The 23,962-nt window shown below is 41.3% G+C and overlaps 1 protein-coding gene across 1 annotated transcript in view; it reads left to right on the top strand.

Annotated features, from left to right (window-relative positions):
- EPS8L1 (EPS8 like 1) overlaps positions 1-23,962 on the top strand; it is a 44,042-nt gene continuing 20,080 nt past the window's right edge. The window contains exons 1-13 of the mRNA XM_015810255.1: positions 1-198; positions 6,393-6,543; positions 9,566-9,609; positions 13,492-13,550; positions 16,422-16,583; positions 16,895-17,044; positions 17,451-17,533; positions 19,401-19,498; positions 20,227-20,279; positions 20,740-20,866; positions 21,754-21,842; positions 21,944-22,018; positions 23,398-23,546. Coding sequence (XP_015665741.1) covers positions 6,527-6,543; positions 9,566-9,609; positions 13,492-13,550; positions 16,422-16,583; positions 16,895-17,044; positions 17,451-17,533; positions 19,401-19,498; positions 20,227-20,279; positions 20,740-20,866; positions 21,754-21,842; positions 21,944-22,018; positions 23,398-23,546 — 1,106 coding nt within the window. The 5' untranslated portion in view covers positions 1-198; positions 6,393-6,526. The remainder of the gene's footprint in view (positions 199-6,392; positions 6,544-9,565; positions 9,610-13,491; positions 13,551-16,421; positions 16,584-16,894; positions 17,045-17,450; positions 17,534-19,400; positions 19,499-20,226; positions 20,280-20,739; positions 20,867-21,753; positions 21,843-21,943; positions 22,019-23,397; positions 23,547-23,962) is intronic.

Genomic DNA, 23,962 nt, shown 5'->3' on the forward strand with positions numbered 1-23,962 from the left:
AAACCTCTACTAGCTGTCCAGGTATGCAAGGGGTGTGGCCCAACTGGGAGGTTTGCTCCTAAAGGGACAAGTAAGTCTCTCAAGTCATACAAGTAGTTCATAATTTCTATGTGCCAGTTCAGATGTTCCTAGTGTTGTGTCCCTAGGAGAAATGATAGAAGCAGAACCTAAGAGCTGAGAAGACCGGAGTTTTGCGCAGTAAGTAATTCCAATAATATTGGGGATGTCCAAGATAAATTCCTTGGGATAGGTCTGATGGGTACGACCAAAAGGACCTCTTTGTGAATCTCTTATAGTGAAGGGAGATTTGGGGAGCTGGTTAGGAACCTCACCACCACTTCCAGGGACCTTGATGGTATTTTTCTGAGTATTGAAACTGGGAATAACAGAAGAGCAGTTCCGGAATCTGGGCTTTGAATTGAGATCAAAGTAGTTTTCCTTCACCCCGTGCTTCCAGGTAGTTGAAAAGTGCAGATTTGAGTACATCGCCTATCTTTCTGGAGGGCATCAGATTTGAGGAAAACTGATCAGAACCATCAGCATTTCAACAGAAGTGGACATCGCTTCAGAAGCCAAGGGCAGCGGTTAATATATCTAGCAGGATTGTGAGTCATAATGGAGAGACTAATGATACCCAAATAAGGGTGGAATAGGCAGGCAGGAGGAAGGCTGAGGCCATATAGAATCATACAATCACAGGCCTGGAAGGGACCTTGGAGGTCTTCTAGTCCAACCCCTTGCTCAGGGCAGGAGTCATGCAACTCTGTGTGTTTGTGTGTCTGTGTGTGCGCGCGCGCGCGCACGCGCATACACACACACGCCGGGATGTCCTTTTTTCCCTGAGTTTTTGGGGGAAAAGGGGTCATCTTTTTAAAAAAATGTGCTGTGTGGTTTTGGGATGTTCTCTGCTGCAAAATTGTGGGAACAGTGCTATCAGTGGTTAGCAATTATAGCTAGAAGAGTTACCAAAAAAGGAAAATATTTGTAGCTCAGGGTCTAAATGAGGCGTCCTTGGTACTCTCTGAGCTTGGTTGGTTTTTTTGCAGATGTTTCATTACCCAAACTAGGTAACATCTTTTGGGTAATGAAACATCCGCAAGGAAACTGCCAAGCTCAGAGAGTACCAAGGGCCCCTCAGCTAAAAAAGTTTCTGTGCTCACCGCTTATCTGTTCCACATTAGAGGATAATCCTCTGCATTCCCTGAGAAGGGCACTTGAATCATGGAAACTTAATCAAAAGCTGACTCTGAAGTTGAGCAACCAGGAACTCAAAGAAAGGTTGAAACGAAGTGTGATTGTTGCAGTCTGATAATTCATTGTGTAAGGTGGAGACTGAGCTGGTCAGGAGCTCCTAATGTCCTCTCTTGATTGAGGCTGTGAAAAGTTATAATTCAGTCACAATCACACCACAGGGGTATAGTATTGCTCCTATCTGCCCTTTTGAACAGATTATTCCTAAAACCCTGGACTGGAACTGAACCCACGACCAAGACCAACAATTTGCACGTAGAAAAATGACCGATCCTTAAAACTCAGAGAAAGTGTGTGCGCGTGGCATTGTGCGTTTGAACAAGGAACAGAAAAAAGTGCTCCTGATAAATGGGTGTTCTTGGAGTTCTCACACTGCGTTCTGCTTTGTTTGCACCCATGTTGGCCAAAAGGCAGGATGTCCATTTTAAAAATGAGAAAAGAGGCTAAGAGACAAGATTGGGGAGTAACATCAAAATGCACACCGTAGCCTTAAATTCTCTGAAGGGAAGATACAGATAGTCCTCAGCTTACGACCACAATTGAACCCAGCATTTCTGTTGCTAAGTGAGACAGTTGTTAAGTGACTTTTTACTCATTTTACAATCTTCCTTGCCATAGTTGTTAAGTGAATCACTGCAGTTGTTAAGTTAGTAATACAGTTGTTAAGTGAATCTGGCTTCCCCATTGACTTTACTTGTCAGAAGTTCGCAAAAAATGTTCACATGACCCCGGGACACTGGAGACCACCATAAATACATGCCAATTGGTACAAATTCGCATTATGATCATGTGACCATGAGGATGCTGCAATGGTCGTAAGTGTGAAAAATGGACATAAGACACTTTCTTCAGTGCCGTTGTAACTTTGAATGGTCACTAAAAGAATGGTTGTAAGTGAGAGGACTACTGGTAATAGGAACTAAAACTAAATGTGGAAAGCAAAACTGTAGTAAATGATGTTGGGAAAGTCCATACTGTGTGGTCAAAGGGGTTTTGTTACTTTTGTGGGTTCATTACAACCATCCTTGGATTAGGGGCAGGTTCAAAATGAAGAATAGATTTTGGGCATAATATCCAGAACTCCTAATAAAGAACCAATATCTAGCCATGGTTTAACAATGATTCAAGCCTCCTTTGGTCAAAGGATTACCATTCTATGCTTTTTTATTACCTTGCATGCCAGAGAAAGATGTAGCATCTGTGTCATTGGAAGTACAGGGCGTCCTTGTCTTACGACCACAATTGAGCCCAAAAATTATGTTGCTAAGTGAAACATTTGTTAAGTGAATCTTGCCCCATTTTACATCCTTTCTTGCCACAGCTGTTAAGTGAATCACTGCAGTTGTTAAGTTAATGACACGGTTGTTAAGTGAATCTGGCTTCCCCATTGACTTTGGGTGTCAGAAAGTCGCGAAAGATAATCCCATCACCCCAGGACACTGCAACGTCATAAACACGAGTTGCCAAGCATCTGAATTTTGATCACGTGACCATGGGGATGCTGCAATTGTCGTAAGTGTGAAAAGCGGTCCTAAGTCACTTTTTTCAGTGCCGTTGTACCTTTGAACTCTCACTAAATGAACTGCTGTTAAGTTGAGGACTAGCTGTACGCCACAGCTACCTTTGAACATTTGTTCCTAAAGCTGCTCAAGGACAGGAAAGATGGTTGGCTGTTCTTTAAAATCCATCTCATTTGGATAGCTAGCAGAAGAAAGGGGAGATGGTTAAGCAGTGGCCCTTCTCCACCCTGAACCTGAAACCCAAAATATCACCTAACTGGAAAAAAATCAACATTTCCCATCATCACCAGCCCTTCTATATTAATTATTGCTCATAGTTGCTAGATCTGTGTGGACAAATCTGTGGCTGGATCTTTTATGTAGATTTTGCAAAGAACTGACAGTCCAGCTCCCTTTTCTCTCCTTGCCTCAAGTAAAGAGTATTTTAAGCCTTTACTTCAGGCTTTTAGCCCAAAGCACCTTGTGCAAATTTCTCTTTCCCCAAAGAACATTTGTGGTATAAAACAAGGGAGTGGTGACATTGATCAGCCATTGAAGAAAATGGCAACCCACCTTTAATAAACAAAATTGTTACCCCGTGTCATGTAGAGGTGTGGCAATTTGCAAGATTCTTAGGAAGCAACTGTGCTAAGTTATTTTCCTTTCTTTAACAGGCAGGCACACAAAAGTACACACCCTTCCAAAAAACGCCCGATGCATTGTTTTCTTATTTGCAGCACATTGCGTACATACATATGGTTTTTATTGAAATTATCATAATATAAAATACAAGGAAAACAAATATAAATGGGGAAGAGGAAAGTGGGGGAAAGAGAAGTGTGGTGTGAGGGGAAAAAGAAGAAAAAACCCCATTAACTTCCAACTTTTTCAGCACAGATAAAATACAGCCTCAACTTTTACTTTTACATACTTAGTATATACTAGCCATTTCTATAACAACAAACGTATCTAATTAAGCCTTGTTTTTAACCATGTCTTAAATAGCAATAGCACTTAGACTTATATACCGCTTCACAGTACTTTACAGCCCTCTTTAAGTGGTTTACAGAATCAGCCTATTGCTCCCAACAATCTGGGTCCTCATTTTACCAACCTTGGAAGGCTGAGTCAACCTTGAACCTGTGAGGATCGAACTGCTCGCAGTTGGCAGTCAGCAGAATTAGCCTGCAGTACTGTGTTCTAACCACTGAGCCACCACTGTTAAATGGTGGCTAGTTGTTAGAATACTCACAGTTTATTGCTAAATGGCACTATTAAAGACACAATTGCAAAGGTCTACTGATACCTTTGCAGGCTTCCTCACTAGTAAATAGATAATACATGCATGCAGCAAGCTGACTGTTTTTACTAGCCTCTCCACCAAAAGACAACAGGGGTTGGTCTGATAAACTAAGAGTGGGTGTGGTAAGAAACAGATTTTAGTTACATACCTTCCAGATACTCTGATATGGATTAAAATGCTCATAGGTAACTTATGCATTGAAAAGTTATGCTGATAAATTTTTCCTTAATGGATTGACTTCATTTTGTGTTAAGCCTTTGTACAATTTGTTTGTTTTGGCTGCCTGATTATGTGAACTCTACCAACGCTGATTTCTACACTATGGTTTACAGTTTTGCATGTTGGTGCAAAACAAGCCGTGATTTTGAAATCATGTTTTATAGTTTTGTATTGTTGATGCAAACCTAGCCAACTCTGGTTTCTAAAGCATAGCTTTCAGTTTTTCATGTTGGTGTAGAATCAGGCTACGATGGTTTCGTCAGTTAATGTACAAATAATCAAATAATAGTTTAGAGTGAGCTTTTAAAATAAACCATCGACTGCTTTTTACTCAATACTATTACTGTTGTTTAAGGCACTGCTTTCCAACCTTGCCAAATTTAAGATGTTTAAACTTCAATTTCTGGAATTCTCCAGCCAACATGCTGCTAGATTTTGGGAGTTGAAGTCCACATGTTGGCCAGGGGATTCTGGGAGTTGAGGTCCACAAATGCTGCCTAGAGGATTCTGGGAATTGAAGTCCCATATTTTAAACTTGCTGGAGTTGGGAAACACTGGTTTAATGTGTGGCATTTTCAAAAAGGGTGAGCTTTAAATGTGTTGGACTCCAGTGTTTACTCCTCATGGGAACTGCACACCAACAAACTCAGAGGGTTCAAGTCACAAAAGGGTCATCTAATGGATTCCAGCAATGAGGAATTAATTATCTGTTAGTAAAGTAGAGTAATGTATTCTGGGGAGAAACAAAAGGTTATTTCAAGTAATCTGTTTTCCTGTGTTTCCTAGGCAACAGTAAGTTTGGGCCAGGCCCCACATCAGCAGTACTGCTAAATGAACTGTTATGTTAAGCCATGGGGTATGTTTCATCATGTTTTTGGGAACAACAAACAACCTATTAGCTGGGTTTGTACAAATTCAACTGTGAACTATTGTTTACAAAGTACAATGCTTCAGTCAAATGCATCAACTTGAAACCAAGCAAATTATGTTATGGATTGGCCTATTCTGTGAACTGAGGCTATATTTGACCAAAGCTGACAAGCTCAGAGTTTCGTTCATTGTGTAAAGTCAAGCCAGGTACAATTTCTCAATCTAACCTGTCATCCAGAACTGTGGTGAAATTAAAAGGAAAGCCGTATAAGGCAGTGATGGCGAACCCTTTAGAGACCCAGTGCCCAAATTGCAACCCAAACCCCACTTATTTATCACCGGGTGCCGGGTGGGCGTGGCCGCAGTGGTCATGGCAGGCTGGGTGGGCGGGGCCAGGGCAGTGGGAGCCAGTCCCTCGCCATCTCTGAGGCATGGCGCGCGTGCCCACAGAGAGGGCTGTGAGTGCCGCCTCTGGCACGTGTGCCATAGGTTCGCCACCACTGGTATAAGGCATCCTGAGCCTTTTGGAGCATAAAATAGCATGTAGATATGTAACTGAAGAAATGTAACTAGCCCATAAATCAATACAACTGATCAGTTAATGAAGACATTAAAGAAAGTGGAAACGAACAATATATCTTTTTGGCACTGGCATTTCCTGTTTTCCTCAGAGTGGGCACCTGAAATTAGAGTTTTCCAGGGGGAAAAGTCTTGGATTTAAATTTATGTAGCATGTTAGTCCTCAGATATGAAAAATTGATTTATTTATGTTTTATTTACATTTATTTATATCTCCCTTTATTATTTTTACAAATAACTCAAGGACGTGAACATATCTAACCCACCTTCCTCCTCCTATTTTCTCCACAATAACAACCCTGTGAGGTGGATTGGGCTGAGAGAGAGAGAGAGAGACTGCCCCAAATTTACCTAGCCGGCTTTCATGGCTAAGGCGGGATTTGAACTCACCGTCTCCTGCTTTCTAGCCTGGTGCCTTAACCACTAGACCAAGCTACGATGCAAAGTGACTCATCAAATCTTGCAGTTCCCAGATTGAATTTTCCATGAATATTATTTAGGCAACTTCAGTCCAGATGAAATGGACTGGGTAGGTAAAAATTGGGGACACAGCACTGAACAGAAAATGATCCCCAAAAAGCAAAAATCTATTGAATTTCTATTTGGAACTTTTGGTACTGTGGTTTGAGTTTGGTTTTATTCTGAATGTTGACACCATAATGTTCTTGCAGTGGGAGATCAAGGATTGGCTGCTGTTCTTTTAGCTGTGAGACAAAAGCCACCTGTGCTTGGAGAGACTGCTCGTTTTCTTCTCTTCCTTTGTGAAAAGGCTGTGGTGTGAATTTCAGATATAGTTGCTGACATCATGAGTGACTCAGGAAGGTAAGTGTGTAAGAAAAAAAGAATGTATATCTTAATACTAGCATGGCTGGCTCAGAAATTCTGGGAATTGAAGTCCACGAGTCATAAAAGTGCCAAGGTTGCCTACCCCTGGTCCAAGGCATTGCGTGATAAGAGGTACCCCTGTGATTCTGTATCTGATTCTTTCTGGTTACTTCTGCTGGTGAGATCCACTCTGTGAAAACTAGCCTTGGTTTTCAGTATCACAGAAGATCTCACAGTGTGTGCCCTATTCCCCAGAAGTGTGATAAAACCCTTTTGTTTAGTAAATATTTAGGATCTGGGGGAAAAACTTCTAAATGCTATCTGGAGAACTATCACACATTGGAATAGATAAGAGAATTGTTTATAGCAGGGCTCTCCAACCTTGGCAACTTTACGACTGGTTTGTAGCACAGACCTTCCCCAATTAATCCAATTTTCAGATTTGGCATGGTAACACTGAACCAGAAACTAACTATGTTGGATTTGTGCAACACGCTTGGCTAAAATAGCATTGCCTTTTTAGGGGTTCAGAGCAGCTATGATAAAATTAGAGGGACCAGATACTTCATCAGCAGGGCTATTGTTCCTATAATCCAGGCATCTTCCAACTTTGCAACTTTAAGACTTGTGGACTTCAACTCCCAGAATTCCTCAGCCTGGCTGGGGAATTCTGGCTTTCTGGGGATTTCTGGAAGTTGAAGTCCACAAGTCTTAGTTGCCAAGTTTGGAGAGCCCTGCTATAGTCAGATAGCTGTCAGTATGTTGGTGAAGATTCTCAGTCATCCAGGTAGAGTTGTCTGGAAGTTGAGTCATAGCAACTGGGCTTTTTTTTCTTTTCTTGTTTGAAACATTTTGCTGCTTATCCAGATAGCTTAAGAAGAAGACTGAATACGCTACTTGAAAAAGCAGAGAAGCTTCAAACCAAAAGAAAAAGAAAAGAAGTCCAGTTGCCATGATTCAACCTCCAGACAATAGCTGTCAGCCTTCCCAGGTAGTCTAGACCTGACATGTCAAACTCGCGATGTCACGTGACGTCGCACAACGTATTGGGACGGTTTTGCCATTGCTGGCAATGGGGTGGGCGCGGCTTCCGGATGATGCGTCCGGCCCGCGGGCTGGCAGTTTGACACCCCTGGTCTAGACAGAAAATATGTCCAGATGAACTAATTTTACTTTATTGTAAGGCTACATTAGCAGAATCTTGCAAGTCCGAAAGTACAAATTTCTCACTTCTTTTACCATGCTTAGGTTAAGGAGTTTTTTTTTTCTCAGTTTCTTTTTCGACCTGTTATGCAGCCAAGGGTTATACCATCTCTTATCTAATTGTTCCCTAGGCAGCATCTCTCCCCTCCTTTATTTAATTTTTCAGCAGTGACAACTGCTGTTTTTGGAAAGCTTTGGAAGCCAAGATCTAATAATAATAATAATAATAGTAAAGTTGGAAGGGACCTTGAAGGTCATCTAGTCCAACCCCCTGCTCAGGCAGGAAACCCTATACCATTTCGGACAAATGGCTGTCCAGTCTCTTCTTAAAAACTTCCAGTGTTGGAGCATTCACCGCTTCTGGAGGCAGGTTGTTCCACTGGTTAATTATTCTCACTGTCAGGAAGTNAGTGTGGCCTTACCAAGGCATTGTAAAGTGGTATTAACACTTCACGTGATCTTGATTCTATCCCTCTGTTAATGCAACCTAGCACTGTGTTGGCCTTTTTGGCAGCTGCAGCACACTGCTGGCTCATATTTAGGTGATTGTCCACTAGGACTCCGAGGTCCCTCTCACAGTTACTACTATTGAGCAAGGTGCCACCTATCTGATGAAATTAGGTAACATGGCTCATGGATTTCATTGTTTCCTTCTTCAGCTTGGTGATCTCTAGGTACATTGGGTTATAAATCTCATCATCCCCAGCTAACAGTATGCTTGGGATTGATAGGAACTGCAGCACTGTATACTGAGCACTGTATACCAACTCTGCAGAGCTCCAGGTTGGGGAAGATTTATTAAGATCTTCTTCACCCTTTTCCCCAGAACCTGAGTAAGTCTTCTCAGGTGCTCACCTCGTTAAGGTAATACAAAGCTGTAGGAGACCTCTAAAGGACCCAGGAGAGCTCTCCTTGTTAGAAATTTAAGCAACCCTAATTTCTGCTGAGATGTTAGCACGATTGAAAACAATCCCGGTAATCTTCATTAGCAACTTCATTGCTCCTTGCTTAGTCACTGCCATTTCCTGTCCATCTTGCTGAGAGGCAACGCTTTTGATCATCATAATAAATACTTAAGGAATGACCATTAACTCAGATCAGAGTGTGCCCAGAGTCAATATTGTACTCTGCTCTCATTCCAGTAGCCTTTGGCAAATCCAGTGGCACAGCTGCTAGTACTACACCTTCCTCTTTTCCGCATTGACAAAGGGTGTGTGTGTCACTGGGACTATTATTCAAATGCAAGTTTGAAATTAAGGCTTAAGAGCTACTGGTTGTGGTAAAAAAACATCCAGATGGATGGGTGTAACCTTGCCTGGGGCCCACTGAGGATTAAGCAACGTGCTATTGTTTTAATGTCTTTTAAATTGTTTTAATTGTTTTAGAATTTTAGAATTGTAAGCTGCCCAGAGTCGCTTGGTTGAGTTGGGCGGCTATAGAAATTGAATGAATGAATAAATAAGTAAATAAAATCAAGTAGCACTAATAATAGCAAGGATCCCCAATCTTTACAGCTTGGTGGCCCGGCAGGGGAGAGGAGCAAGTTGAGCTGCGCGTGTGTGTGCGCACCAGCCTGCCGCACACACGGCCCAGTTTCAAATTGACCATGGTCCGGTAGTGGGCTTCCACCCAGGAGTTAGAGACCCCTGAATTATAGCATTGTTTTTGGGGATAAATTGTGGATTTTGTTGAAATACTATAAGGGTAAACCTCTGGGATTGTCAGAGAGCCTGGAAACCTAGCAAAGTTTGAGAAGGCAGGGAATTTGGACTGGAGAAGTTAGGTTGTCATCTGACTTTTCTATTTTGTCTCCCAGCTTATTTGGTGACGTTCACAAGCCCAGTGCCAGAGCCATTTATGGTGAGTTTGGGACCATGGAAATATAACCAAGGGAACGTCTTTGTGTTGGGATGATTGTTGGACTGAAAGTTATTCCATCTTGGAGATCTACCATGCTTAGCAACTCACAATTCTCTAGTCTCATCAACCACAGGGCCCATCTCCTGCTACAATGCTTTATACCTGCAATCCCTTCTCTGGTTCCAAATACCTTATCTTACATACAGCTATTGATTCTGAGTGCAGAAATCCAGATAACGACTAGATGGCAGCAAAGATTTCTGCAGTCCAAATTGAATAGGTCTAATCTAACATTCCCTTTTCTCCTCGTGGTCTTCAAGTTTCTGATTTTATTATTATTATCATTATTGATCATCGCACAGTCAGCCAGATGTTCAGACTGGATTTGGCATTTTTGTCTACGTAACGAGTCCTTACCAAGGACCTGGGATAGGCAGATGTTTGATGGTATTACAGATATTGTCGCAGGATGGAAGCAGTTCCTAGTAAGGCTGCCTTTTGCAATTGACTAATGGCGAATTTGTCAATGCCAATGGTGTTCAAGTGGTGCTTCAGTTGTATTGGGATTGCACCCAAGATGCCTATTACTATTGGTACTACTCTGGCTTGCCTTTGCCACACTTTCTATTTCTATTATTATTATTATTATTACTACTACTATTATTATTATTTACACAACAATGTGAAATCACAGCTGCCAGTTTTTTAACTGGTATGGGCCTTCATACACATGAAGTTCTTCCTAAGAATCTAGGATATCATAATATATGTGTGGATTCAGGCAATGTGGCTTTTTGTAATTAACAGAGGGAAATGTTGTCAAAGCACAGATTTCCTAAGTGCCATTCAATAATTTTTGTTATGGCACCCATAACTATTGGGTTATGGCACCTGTTTATAATCTTTCAACTTTGATTTTGATACTTTGTGAAATTCTCCAATAATAATCATAATAATGATGGTGGGTCCGTAAAATAAAGAAAGTAATAGAAAATGAAGAAGCTAAAGTGTTCTGGGACTTTAGAATTCAAACAGACAGGCACCAGCCAGACTTAACAATAGTTGATAAAAACAGTCTGGACAGTGGATACAGCAGTATCTGAAGTAACCAGAATAGAAGAGAAAGAACTGGAGAAGATAACAAAATACAAAGACCTGCCAATAGAAATAGAATGACTGTGGCAAAAGAAAGCAAAGATAGTACCAATAGCAACAGCTGCCTTGGGTGCAATCCCAAAACAATTAGAGCAGCACTTGAACACCAAGTGCTGGCAAATTCATCATCAGTCAATTGCAAAGGGCAGCTTTACTTGGAACAACTTACATCCTGTGACGATACTTCTAACCCCATCAAACATCCACATCTGCCTATCCCAGATCCTTGGGATGGACATAATAGGCAGACAAAAATGTCAAATCCAGTCTGAACATCTGACACGTTTGGTTGCAACTAAACACAATCTTGTGATTATTTAATATTATTAAAAACAACATCTATCTTAACTAGGTCACTGGGAAGGGCTTGAGAGGTAGATTGAAATGCCAAATCCAGTTTAAACATTTGGCTGACTGTGCAACCAACCAACCATAATAATAATATTATTATATGCTCCAGTAACGTCTTTTATTTATGTTTAGACTTATTCCTCCTTTCTTTCCTTTGCTCTGTTAAATACTGTGACTCATTAAGAAAAAAATGGTAATTATCCAAAAAGTACTGTAAAATGCAAATCAGTTTCTCAGGCTGTACAGTATTTAATATTAGTACTTTAGTATAGTATTTAATATTAGTATTTTTTATGAAATTCAAGGAGTTTTCTTTCAACTGGTGCCAATTTTTAAAACCATGCCTATTACATTTTCCCATGCTACATATTATTATAACATTATATTAATTTGAGATTTTACAGCACTTCCAATCCTACTTGATGGAATTGCTAAATAAATTTTATAAATAAATGAAATGCTTGTCTCTGAGGGATAATTCCCAAGTACAGGTAGTCCTCGATTTATGACTGGTCACTTAACAACCATTTGAAGTTATGACCGACCTCCAAAAGGGAATTATGGCCTGATTCCAAAGTTTCGACAGCTGCACACACACACACACACGCACACGCACACACATGCACACACACACACACGCACACACACACCACTGCAACTGGTATTACTTCCAGGTTTTGGCAAAACCAGCCCATAGCGAACTATTGGTTTGTTTAATGACTGTGGCGTTGGCTTAATGTATAATAGATTGTAAAATCAAATCAGACATGTGAGTGACCCATTTTACAATGGTCATGACTTACCACTGTGATGGGCAGGCTCCATTACCATCTAAAATTGAGGACTATCTGTATAATATCCTTTAAAGTTAATGCAGCTGAATAGGAATGAATATGTCTGTTATATATAGCCAAACTTTCTGAACCTGTGGGCAGATCTGAACTTTTATGAGCAAAGCTCATAAAGTTATAAACACTCATTTACTAGATGGCAAGTGGATGAAGCTGTTCTACCATCTCTTCTAGTCTCTGTGATCACAATCCCTGACTCAGTTTATTTTAGTGTTTTTGGTGCGGCCATTTCTGTACAAAAGGCTGAGCCATATAAACTACAATATTCTTAATGATATCTATGGGAACTATGTAAGGCCCATTTGTTTATTTTTAATTAAAAGAGCCCAAAATCTAACATAAGTCAAGTAGGATGTGGAACCTAGGACAAAATGCACACCTCGAGGGAATCTTACTGGGGTTCTAGACTATTGTAAGTGTCTACAAACGTGATTTTATGCAGTAATATGTATTTTGTATTGATTTTGTTGCCTTCTACAATATATATGTTAGGGCTATAATTTCCGTTGAGCCCAGCAGTTATGGTTATATCTGGGAAGCACTAAATCAGCTGAAGCTGCCTGTGGCTCACAAACAAGTGATTTTTGGAAGAAGCTATAGTAACATGGTCTGCACATAACTCTAAGCCAGTGGTTCTCAACCTTTTTAATGCCGCGACCCCAACCGGTCGTAAGCCAAGGACTAAACCGGTCGTAAGTCGAGGACTAAACCAGTCGTAAGTTGAGGACTACCCAACCGGTCGTAAGTCAAGGACTTTCCCTGCCCGGGAGCGCCGCGCATGCGTGGTTCCGCCCCCTGCGCTGGCCGAGGCGTAGCTGGCAAGCGGCAGAGACGAAGCAGGCCGACCACCAGCTGGCCCAGCCCAAGGGAGGTAAGGCACCCGCCAGAAAAGGGGGGAAAAAATGGCGGACAAAAAAAATGGCGGACAAAAAAAATGGCGGACAGCCTTGCTTGGCGACCCCCATGAAATGGTCGATCGACCCCAAATGGGGTCCCGACCCACAGGTTGAGAACCACTGCTCTAAGCTATAATAAGTGGACATATGCTAAGCCAAATATAAAGAAGCCACAGTATAGCTTTGGGGTCTATGTAAACAAACCATTGTTTATGTTCATGCATATTTCTATTCTGCTTGTCAAACACTTAACCAACTCAGATCCCTCCACCCCTCTTGAAGATTAAGGGAAAATATTTTTTTTTTTTAAGACATGGTGTATTTTATCTTTTCAAAAGAACACTGCATGGAGAAAAAGTGTAGATGGGGACCACTCTCCCATTCACTCAGCATGCTTCTGCTGCTCCAGGTTGGATTGTAAGCATTCCCAGAGGATGACCTTGCTTATCCAAAGAGAAAGAGTTTATATGTAATCTTCAATGCTCTTTAAACATGTTCACATCTTCATTAAAATGAGACAAAAATGAATCTAACATTTCTATACTCCTTTTGTGTCTCAAGCCAATATTTCAGTTGCGTCCGTCCTATACGAGGAATAAATTTTTTTTTAAAAAAAAATCTTTCTACAGAACAGAGGAAGAAGTATTCCAACTTCATTGTGGCAGATGTCTCCCAGTATGCTGTCAATGTAGGTATTTTTGTTGTTGTTGTTATTTTGGAGTTTAGATTGGGTTAAAGTGTGGCGAAGTATGACAGAATTGAGATTTAGAAGCTTTAGGAATTAAAGTATGGGAAGTCATTTATTTCTTGGTTAACATAGTTCTGCAAAATTCCTCCAGAATAATTTTTATGTGTATTGAGATGTCTGGGTAATATCCAGTAAGAAATTAATCAGGGCTAACTTATTATTTCCCCTTTAATTGCCACTATTTTAAAAAACATCCTTCTGAATTGCTTATTTTATATTCCACCTATTCATCTCCTTCATAAGAAATCATTTTCCTCTGGAGAAATATGAATAAAAAAATAATTTCAGGTTTTAACCCTATTAATTTACTACAGATTCATAAGGATAAGGTAAGATTTAAAAAAAAATGATGGTAACAAAATTACATGAAACAGAGGGATCCCATGGATAAAATGAGGCCTTACTGTATAACTTCCAAGCAATCTTCAACTACAGTGCTACTGTATGTAGGCTGCATTGTAGTCATTTAAACCAGGGGTCGCCAACCTTGGCAACTTTAAGACCTCTATGCACCAGGACAAGATCTTTTGGGTACCACCTGTTCACTTAGGAGTTGAGATATACAACTGGAAATCATCCACCTATTGATGACACCTGAGCCCACATCACTGGATGGTCTTGACCAACAACCTCATATAGATATTGAATACAAGTAGCAAGAGAGTCAAGTTTTGAGGAACCCTGCAAAGTAAGGGTCTCAGCCCCAGCCCCTATTGAGAGTGCCTGCTGGAACCCAGTCTGTAGAAAGGAGAACTAATGCAGTGCAATACCCCCCAACCCCCCAAAATCACTGAGAGATCAAGTGGGACCAAGAAAATCATACCATCCCTATCCTGGTTCCATCGAAATTCATTTACAAACATGACCATTGTCACGTCAACGGATATCTCTTCCTGAAACCAATGAAAGACAGGGAAGCAACAGAATTTTATGAGATATGGGGCAAATGTTACAATTGGTTAGAACTGAGGAATAAAAAAGTATGAGAAGTAATGTAAATAATTGTAAATATATGTAAGAGATATAGGACACAGTCCTGTTAACGGGAAAAAAGTGTGTATTTTGTATTTGTTTTTTGTAAAGTGAAAAAGGAAAAATTAAAATTAAAAAAAAAGAAAATGATCCAAATAATTCACTTTCTCTAGACTGGAATTGCAGCTCACCAACTTTTACACAATTTTCCCCAGGAAAAAAGAGATCAGTTGATAATTATCTAATGCTGCTGAGTCCAAGGATGGCTTCCTGAGGAGGGGATGTGCCACTGCCTCCTTCAAGGTTTGTGGGACCGCCCACTCACTCAAGAATGAATTTACTATTGCTTACATAACTTACATAACTGGTTTTCCCAGTTGCAATGTATGGCTGTGAAAGTTGGACCATAAGAAAGGCTGAGCGCCAAAGAATTGAGGCCTTTGAACTATGGTGCTAGAGAAGACTCCTGCGAGTCCCCTGGACTGCAAGGCGATCAAACCGGTCAGTCCTAGAGGAGATCAACCCTAACTGCTCTTTAGAAGGCCAGATCCTGAAGTTGAAACACAAGTACTTTGGCCACCTAATGAGAAGGAAGGACTCACTGGAGAAGAGCCTAATGCTGGGAAAGATTGAGGGCAAGAGAAGGAGGGGACAACAGAGAATGAGGTGGCTGGAGGGAGTCACTGAAGCAGTAGGCGTGAGCTTAAATGGACTTCAGAAGATGGTAGGGGACAGGAAGGACTGGAGGAACTTTGTTCATGGGGTCGCAATGGGTCGGACACGACTTCGCAACTAAGAACAACATAACTTAATCCTCTGCTATATTGAAATTAGATCCTGAAAGCCTGGTACTTCCTTCCCTTTATGTCAATATAAAATCTAGGCCATAAGACTAAACTGATGAATAAGCACAACAGAACACAAAACAGCAGAACCATAGTACGTTGTGGGAGGGAAGGGGAAGAAAAATGAAAGGAGGAAAAAAATTACCCAGGAGAGAAGTTAATGATACTGGAAGACCCGAACAGGCCTAAAATAAAATACGATTGGAGTCAAATGTGCAGGAACACATTAGAAACCAGATTAATTATCATGATGCCATTTAGCCAGCACCTTCTAAGACTGTTCAGGCTTCAATCTTCAACATGTACCGTAGTTTGGAGAGCATGGGATCATATCTGTCTCCAATACTATAAATTGGCTAACGTTTCAGAGCAAAAGTCTGCATTAAGGCATTTCAAATCACTGCTACACATTTGCACTTCCATGTGCACCTTCTGGAGAGAGAACTCAAAGCATTTTACAGCATTATTACTACATCTTGGTCTCAGTGAGATGTTGAGATGGCCTGTGTCATGGTTCCAAAAGATAGAGACAAATAAAACAGAACTCCAAGGCTTGCAAATTCCTCAAAGAACATGTTTATTAGTTACAAAGTATTGGCACATCAAAAGTGAAACCAAGTCTGGAGACACACATAATAATTCCCCAATACAAAGTTTAAAAAAATTCCACCCCTAAAACTATGCAAGCAACTACGTTCCCCAATACATCTTCTTGGTAGGCTTTTTATACAACGCCCAGCCTGCAGTCTCAGGAGCAGCCGATGACCTTGGTTCCCAGGGGACAAAAGATTATTTAGACTAGTGAAGCACTGGGCAACCCCTCTCCCTCCATTTTATGTGGCAACCGAAACTGAGTAGGAAAAATGGCTGCAGCCATGCTCATTTGTAGAGTAGACAGCCTGTGGCATATGGAAACACATAAAAATAGATGAATAACAACGTTAATGTCATATAATGAATCTGCTTGTGTCTCTCTCTTGTCTATATATTCCAGCACCTGGTGACCTTCTCCATTGGGGAAGAGGATGATTTGACATGTGTGGAAGATGCTGTCAGGAAACTGTGCATCATGGATAAGCAAGGGAAGGTCTGGGTTCAGGAGATGTTGCTTCAAGTCAGCGGGTCGGCTATCAAGCTCCTTGACATAAACTCAAAGGTGCAGAAACTTACCAAGAGCAGCAATATTGGGTGGCTAATGAAGATTTGGGGGAGAGATGGGTGTTACCTCCAGAAGAAACTGGACAGCCATTTGTCTGAAATGGTATAGGGTTTCCTGCCTGAGCAGGGGGTTTAATAACATTATTATTATTATTATTATTATTATTATTATTATTATTATTATTATTATTATTATTATTATTATTATTATTATTATTATTATTATTACTACCTGTGTCCCAATTCCTCTTCTTTGGAAAGAGTCTATGTTAGATGGATGTCCTTGATTGTCTTTCTTTCCCCCACTAGGAGGAACTGGAGAATTATGCATTGGCAACTGTGGCTTATTGTGATGCTGTCTGCCCTGAGTCTCGCTCCCGATCCTTGCTTCTACTCATGTGCCAGGAACCTACTCAGCTCAGACCAGATATCCACTTCTTTGAGTGTGATCAAATTAGGGTAAAAGAATTGAGCCTATCAATCCACAAATAATATTTAGAGAATGATCCTATGTAATTACTCAATTCTACTCAGTATAGAAAATTTACTTGACATGGGGATGGCAACTATTCAGTGGTTGGGGATGAAATTAACATTTTAAAGGAAAGACAAAGTTCATAGATGTTGGGGCCATGCCATACACAGGGGAGGTTCTCCCCCCCCCTTAACTTTCCCCTTTTTAAAAGAGGAAATTCTACTTCTGATGTTTGACCACTGTGTTTTGAAGGGTCTGAGCGTTATAACATGGTGCCCATAAGCAGCCCAGAATCCTGACCTTGCCCAACCCTGATCTACAGCATGGGGATTTGGGACAAGGGAAGAGTTCTCAACAGAAATTTGATCTGGTTTCTCCTTTGCTTGGCAGGCGGAATGGATCCAGCAAGACATCAGTAGTGCCCTGCTGGACTTCAACACAGGAGGAAATACCCAACGGGCGGAAGCCTTAAGGTACATGCACAGCCTAAGACCCATGGCTGTGATAGGACAGCTTCAAAGGCCAAAGGTCACATTACTCGTAAACAAGAAGTCACATCGGAGAGTTTCTTATCAAAAACAGGGGTGGGGAACTATGGCCACTTTATGACCTGTGGACTTCAACTCCCAGAATTCCTGAGGCAGCCATTGCTGTAAGAAAAGTTGATTCCCATCAGAGCTGTGTGGTGGGCGAAAGCCCATAACGTCTTCCTTACCAGCTGCTTTTCCAGTGTAGATTTCTCTCTGTAATCACATCATCATTACAAGTTCACCCTCCCCCAACCATCTCCACCATACAATTTGGACTCAGAGAGAAAGTAGGATTGCTTAGTTATAGGTAATTCTCGACTTACAATCACACTGGAACCAAAATTTCCATTGCTCAGCAAGGCAGATGTTAAGTGAACCAATTTTATGACCTTTTTGCCACAGTTGTTAAGCAAATCACTGCAGTTGTTCAGTGAATCATTCGGTCCTTAAATGAATCTGGCTTCTCCCATTGACTTTGCTTGTTGGAAGGTCACAAGTGGTGACCCTGGACACTGCAGTTGTCACAAGTACACGCTAGTTGCCACCACCTGAATTTTGATCATGTGACCTTGGGGGTTGCGGCGATGATTGTAAATGTGAGGATCGGTCATGTCACTTTTTTTAGTGCCATTGGCACTTCAAATGGTCACTAAATAAATGTTGTAAGTCGAGGATTATCTGCATCCGGACTAGCCTTGCCATTTTTCTTTCTATAGCAGCTTGCTATGCAGATTTTGAGAGCTTATTTTATCATGTTACCGTCATGCCAAGAAAAGCTTCATGTACCATATTTCTGACTGGAGGCTGCTATAGAATACATAGCAATACTTTGATTTGAAAAAAAAACATCTTCCTGGGATTACAGGAGGGAAGATGGAAACTTAGAAATAAGGAGAAATTTCCTGACAGTGAGAACAATTAATCAGTGGAGCAACTTGCCTTCAGAAGCTGTGGATGCTCCAACACTGGAGGTTTTTAAGAAGAGATTGGATGTCTATTTGTCTGAAATGGTACAGTGTTTCCTGCTTGAGCAGGGGGTTGGACTAGTAGACCTCCAAGGTCCCTTCCAACTCTGTTATTCTGTTAATCAGTCATGGGTTGTCTATAGAGACCTATTATAGATTCTTATGTTGCTGACTGAATGGTGTGGAATGTTATATAAATCAGAAGCCAACTTGTCTCTCTGGGGTTGAATATGACCCCAAAATTGCTTTTGAGCATTTCCCCCCCAAACCATGTATTTCTTTCTCATTGTTTTGACCAGGAAAAGCTCGATCCCCATATACAATACAATACATAAAACACAAAGATCCTCACCCTCAAGCTCTAAAGCAGGTGTCTTCAAACTTGGCAACTTTACGACTTGTAGACTTCAACTCCCAAAATTCCCTAGCCAGCATAGTTTTAAGACTTGCAGACTTCAAGTTTAAGACACAGCTTTAAGACTTGTGGACTTCAATTTTAAGATTTGTGAACTTCAACTCCCAGAATTCCCCAGCCAGCTACGCTATGGGATTCAACCATGGGGAGCTATACAGGTCAAGTCTTAAAGTTGCCAACTTTGGAGACCCCTATTCTAGAGGGGAAAAGATCCCATCTCTACTTACATAGTCTTACCCAAGTTGCAGTATTGCCCCATTTACTATGTCCCTGAGGTTCCTTCAACATTCTTGATCCTCAGCCAACAAAATATTGCCTACCCCCAGCCTGGAAGTTACACAGGCCACGTGTAAGATGGAAGGAGGTTGCGTTATCCACTGGATATCAGTCTTTCCCTTTGGATCTCAGGCCCTATGTTTTTTGTTTACAGAGCTGCCCAAAACATGCTTGATAATCAGGAGATCTCTCGGCCTCCTGTGCAGGTTCCTTCTAGGACAAAGATTGTTGCACCAGGGCCAAGAGAAGACGGTAAGAACCTTGAAGACTAAGCCCCACAACCTTTTATGGAGGAGGACATTTGGAGAAGAATCATAACTCCTTGGTAAAATGTATGCCATCCATCCAGGTGGCCCTTAAGGCCACTTTCTGGCATTTCCAGTTAAGTGGATACTGCCCTAAAAAAGCTATTGCAGCTTAGAAGAGATTACAGGCTACATCAACCAAGGTTCTGACATAGCATTAAGGAGTTTTCTAGCTTCCTATATTAATTGACTTTAATGGGACCTTCTTCTAGAACAGCTTACAAGATGTCATGTTTCACTTCTATATAACTTACTTTCTGTTTGAGTTGCAGGGAATGATCCAGGAATCCTTCCCATCAAGATCATTTCAGCCACAAATAGGCCTGTCTAAATCTTTGTTTGGTCCCTTCACAATTTGTCTGGTTTTCCCCCCACACACACCTTTTTCTTTGACTAAAATAAACATGGTATACAAGATCCCCCCCAAAAAATGTTGGCCTCATTCTTAAGGCTGTTGCCATGGCACTGTTGTACACCCTAGTCATCAGAGACCAAAGACCAGGAAAGTGAGGTTCCTCATATCGCCCATATGGTTGTGGGAGTCACAGAAGAAGACACAGCTGCATAGTCTTTTCCTGCCACTGAGCTCTTCAAGACAGATTCATCCTCTTTCCATCCCAGCAAAGTTTATGAGCACTAATGTCCTAAACTCTTCATTTTCTCTCCTGCTTCCAGCCATGTTGGTAGGAGAACCTGATCTGGCCTCCATCCAAATAGAGCAAAATGTGGTGAGTTAAATGGGAAAATTAATTCTTGCTGTTGGTTTTTATATAAATGAGATTTGGAGAAGGGGATAGAAAAGCAGAGATGGTCGTTCACTTAATGACTATGGCATTTGCTTAATGAGCACAAATTCACTTAATGACCCCTGCAAGAAAGATTGTAAAATTGGGCTAGTCATGTGATTGACTTGCTTTATGACTGTCATGAGTTATGACCATGATGGGACGGTTCCATTACAGTCATAAGTCAAGGACTCCCTGTAAGAGGTTTAAAAAGTGTGACAACGAAGCTAGCAATCACAGTACAGCAATCAACAAGTGACCCTACTCAAAGGGCGTCCAAATTCACTTTATTTCCCAAAGACCTTTCAGAAGAGCCATGCTCTCGTGTCACTTGTTCCTTGCTCGGTACAAAAAAATATATATTTCTTTTTCATTCTCTTTATTGCCTGTGTGTCTCTGGCAGGAACTGCTAAACAATGTTTTTGATGATGTGGAAGCCTTTGTGAGAAAGCTGCAGAAAGCTGCCGAAGCTTTCCGTGTCCTGAATCAATGCAGGCGCTCTGGAAGACGGCATCTTCGAGAGCCAGGAGGTGAGAAGATTGGCTGGGAATGCAGAAGGTTGCTAGGGAAACAGGAAATGCTTCTCAAGTCTGTCCCAATCAGAATCTTTCTGTGAGTTCTAATTCCAGAATGATTCCAGAACTTACATATCCCATCAATTAGAGATGCACATCTGATGAGATCAGGAAAAGGTCCTTCTCAGTGGTGCCCCCTTCCTTATGGAACGTCTTCCCCTCCCTCCCCGGCATGTGATGGGGCCCGCCATGTTGCTTTTCCAAAAGGCGCTAAAAATGTGGGTTTTTTTAGCTGTGTCTGGGATCACTAAAAGAGATGGGCCAATCAACTTGCTGATTTGATTGTGTTACTGCTGCCATGTATGTGTGCATGATTTTTTAAAATATTTTTATTACATAGTGCAAAATGTTGTAAGCCCACCGGAGTCATCTCTGTGTGAGTTGGATGGCGATATAAATTTGTTTAATAAATAAACAAAAACAAATAACTTCACCAGACTCCACAAAATACCATTATGGCTTTGAAACTTTTCCCTTCCGCCATGGGCCTCTGCAATGGATCTCCTGACAACTTCAGAAGTGCCTCACGTAGATGCATTATTCTTTGTTTTTGCACAAGTCAGATGAGCTTCTTGGCCAAAAAGTTTTTAGAGACACTAGTTCTAAAATACAGATCCGAGGCCTACAAACATAATTAGACTATTATAATGGAGAGTTATTTCTGCATCAATATGGTTGAGTTGCTCTGTGTAGATTTCTAGAACCAAGACAAAAACCCTGATTTTCTCAATCTAAAAAAAACAAAGGATTTGAGTCTTAGGGGTGGAAGTTCACCAGCCCCCAAAATAGATAAAGTTGCAGGGAAAGTTTTACTGGGTTTTTTTTCTTTACTACAACCATAGAGGGACTCTTAACCATCAGAGCAAAACCCCCATCTCAAGAGGAGTTTGAAGACACTCTGTCCAAGACCAAATATTCCTTCAGCCTTCTGGTGAGTTTTGTGTATAGTTTTTTTTCTCTCCCAAGGAAATGGAAGATACCTCCTTGGATTATGCTTACAACTAAATTATACTTTTCCCCACCACCACGTAGGCAAGGCTGAAATCTAAAATCATTAACCCTACTTCGGAGGAGCTACTATGTATTCTTTTCAAGCCCTTGAAGATGGTAAGTGCTGAAGAAGAGGAGTAAATGAGGTATTTGGTAGATGAATTAGTAATAGTGTATTTCTCAGTCTTACATCTCCCAAATTGTGGATTTCAACTCCCAGAATTCTCCAGCCTATATGGACATGACATAGAATTCTGGAAGTAACTAAGATTGGGAAACAATAGATTTGTAAATATACATGGGCAGTTGGATTGTAAAAGCAGTAGAATGATATGAAATTGTGTTAAGGGACTACACTATTTAAATAGCACATGTGAAATGTGAAGCTGAATTCCATGGGAATAGGGGAGAATTCCTGCACAACAAAAAGCAAGAAGGCTTATTACAGTACACTTTCTCTGAATTGCTTGGTTTTTGTATCCTTTTTTAAATAAAATACTTTGGGCCTCAGTTCCATTAGTTGCAGAATTGTGTAATACGGTATAATTCATGAAAAGCTTTATCATGGGATTAAGTTGCATGTACCAATGATTCCTAGATCAAGGCTTTTCAACCAGTGGTACAGGTACCACCTGTGGTACATTGGCACCTGGCAGGTGGTACGCGACCATCCTAGAAAAGTGGTAGCGGGAGAGGGGAATGAGCTGAACCGCTGACAGCACCGCACAAGCCTGAGCGAGAGATGGCTGGAGCTGCAGGGCTGTCAGGGCTCAGTGGAAGCACCAGGATCAGCACCAGGCTCCACTGGAGTTCGGCGCTGATCCTGGCGCTTCAGCTGAGCCCTGAAGAAGCACCAATCAGCTGGAAAGCAGCACTGATCCTGGCATTTCTGCTGAGCCCAGAAGAAGCGCTGATCAGCTGGAATGTTGCAGCATCTCCAGGGTCTTGTGATTTGCATTCAGATGCTTGGCAACTGATTCATATTTATGACAGTCACAGTGTCCCAGGGTCACGTAAAGTGACCAAAACCTGCTGAAACCACCCAGCAGATGGGGGGAATAAAAACCAAACACCCCCACCCCACCCCACCCCTGCTGCCAATCCTCAACAGAAATGCGCGCAACAATGAAAACCTCGGACAGGAGGAAGAGCACCGCTAGGTGGGCAGGCAGGTGTCTTGCTCGGCTGTGGCTTGGGGGGGCACTTTTTTCAGTGCCATTGTAACTCCAAACAGTCACTAAGCGAACTGTTGTAAGTCGAGGACTACCTGTACTTTATCACTTTTTTCCTTTTTTGGGGGGGGGGTCATCAAGTTTTTGACACCGTGCTAGGCGACTGGTGGTACTCGGATATTGCCATATCCTAAAAGTGGTACAATGGGTGAAAAGGTTGAAAAGCCCTGTCCTAGATGAGTGTATTAGTAAATTTCTCTGGGAGAAGATCGAGTCTCCAGGGGAAAAGATAATCTGGATTCTGATTCTCATTTCCCATTTCAGATTGTGGATGCTTCTGGGGGTGTGGAATTTGCTTCTGAACTGCGCAATCCCATGTTAACTCTGGAGGCCGTGACTTTGATGCGAAGCTGCTTAGGAGAACAGGAAACAGAATTCTGGCATTCTCTGGGTGAAAACTGGACTAAGCCCAGGTAAGGGGACTTGGGTTAGTTTTCCCTTGTTATTATTTTTGCCTTCTTAATTTTTTTCCCTTTGGGATGTGGTCTAATCTACTCACTTCCATTTCTTCCTTCCGCAGTCTTCTAAATATTGCAACTTCCATGTCCCTTTCTTGATGCTCTTGGCTATTTAATTTTAGTGAAATAGCTCCCTCTGAAGTGAAGTGATGTCACAGATGATCTGGACCTTGATCTGTTAATTACTTAACAAGTAATTGCAAACTTTGGCATTTGGATTTCAAAATCTTCTCAAACATGTTGAGAATTAGACCAAATCATTTATGACACAATGTGGTGGGATAGTAGTAGTAGTAGTAGTAGTAGTAGTAGTAGTAGTAGTAGTAGTAGTAATAATAATAATAATGATGATGATAATAATAATGATGATA

Source organism: Protobothrops mucrosquamatus, unplaced genomic scaffold (genome assembly GCF_001527695.2).
Source record: "Protobothrops mucrosquamatus isolate PMUCROS unplaced genomic scaffold, P.Mucros_1.0 scaffold8, whole genome shotgun sequence".
Taxonomy (NCBI): Eukaryota; Metazoa; Chordata; class Lepidosauria; order Squamata; family Viperidae; genus Protobothrops; species Protobothrops mucrosquamatus.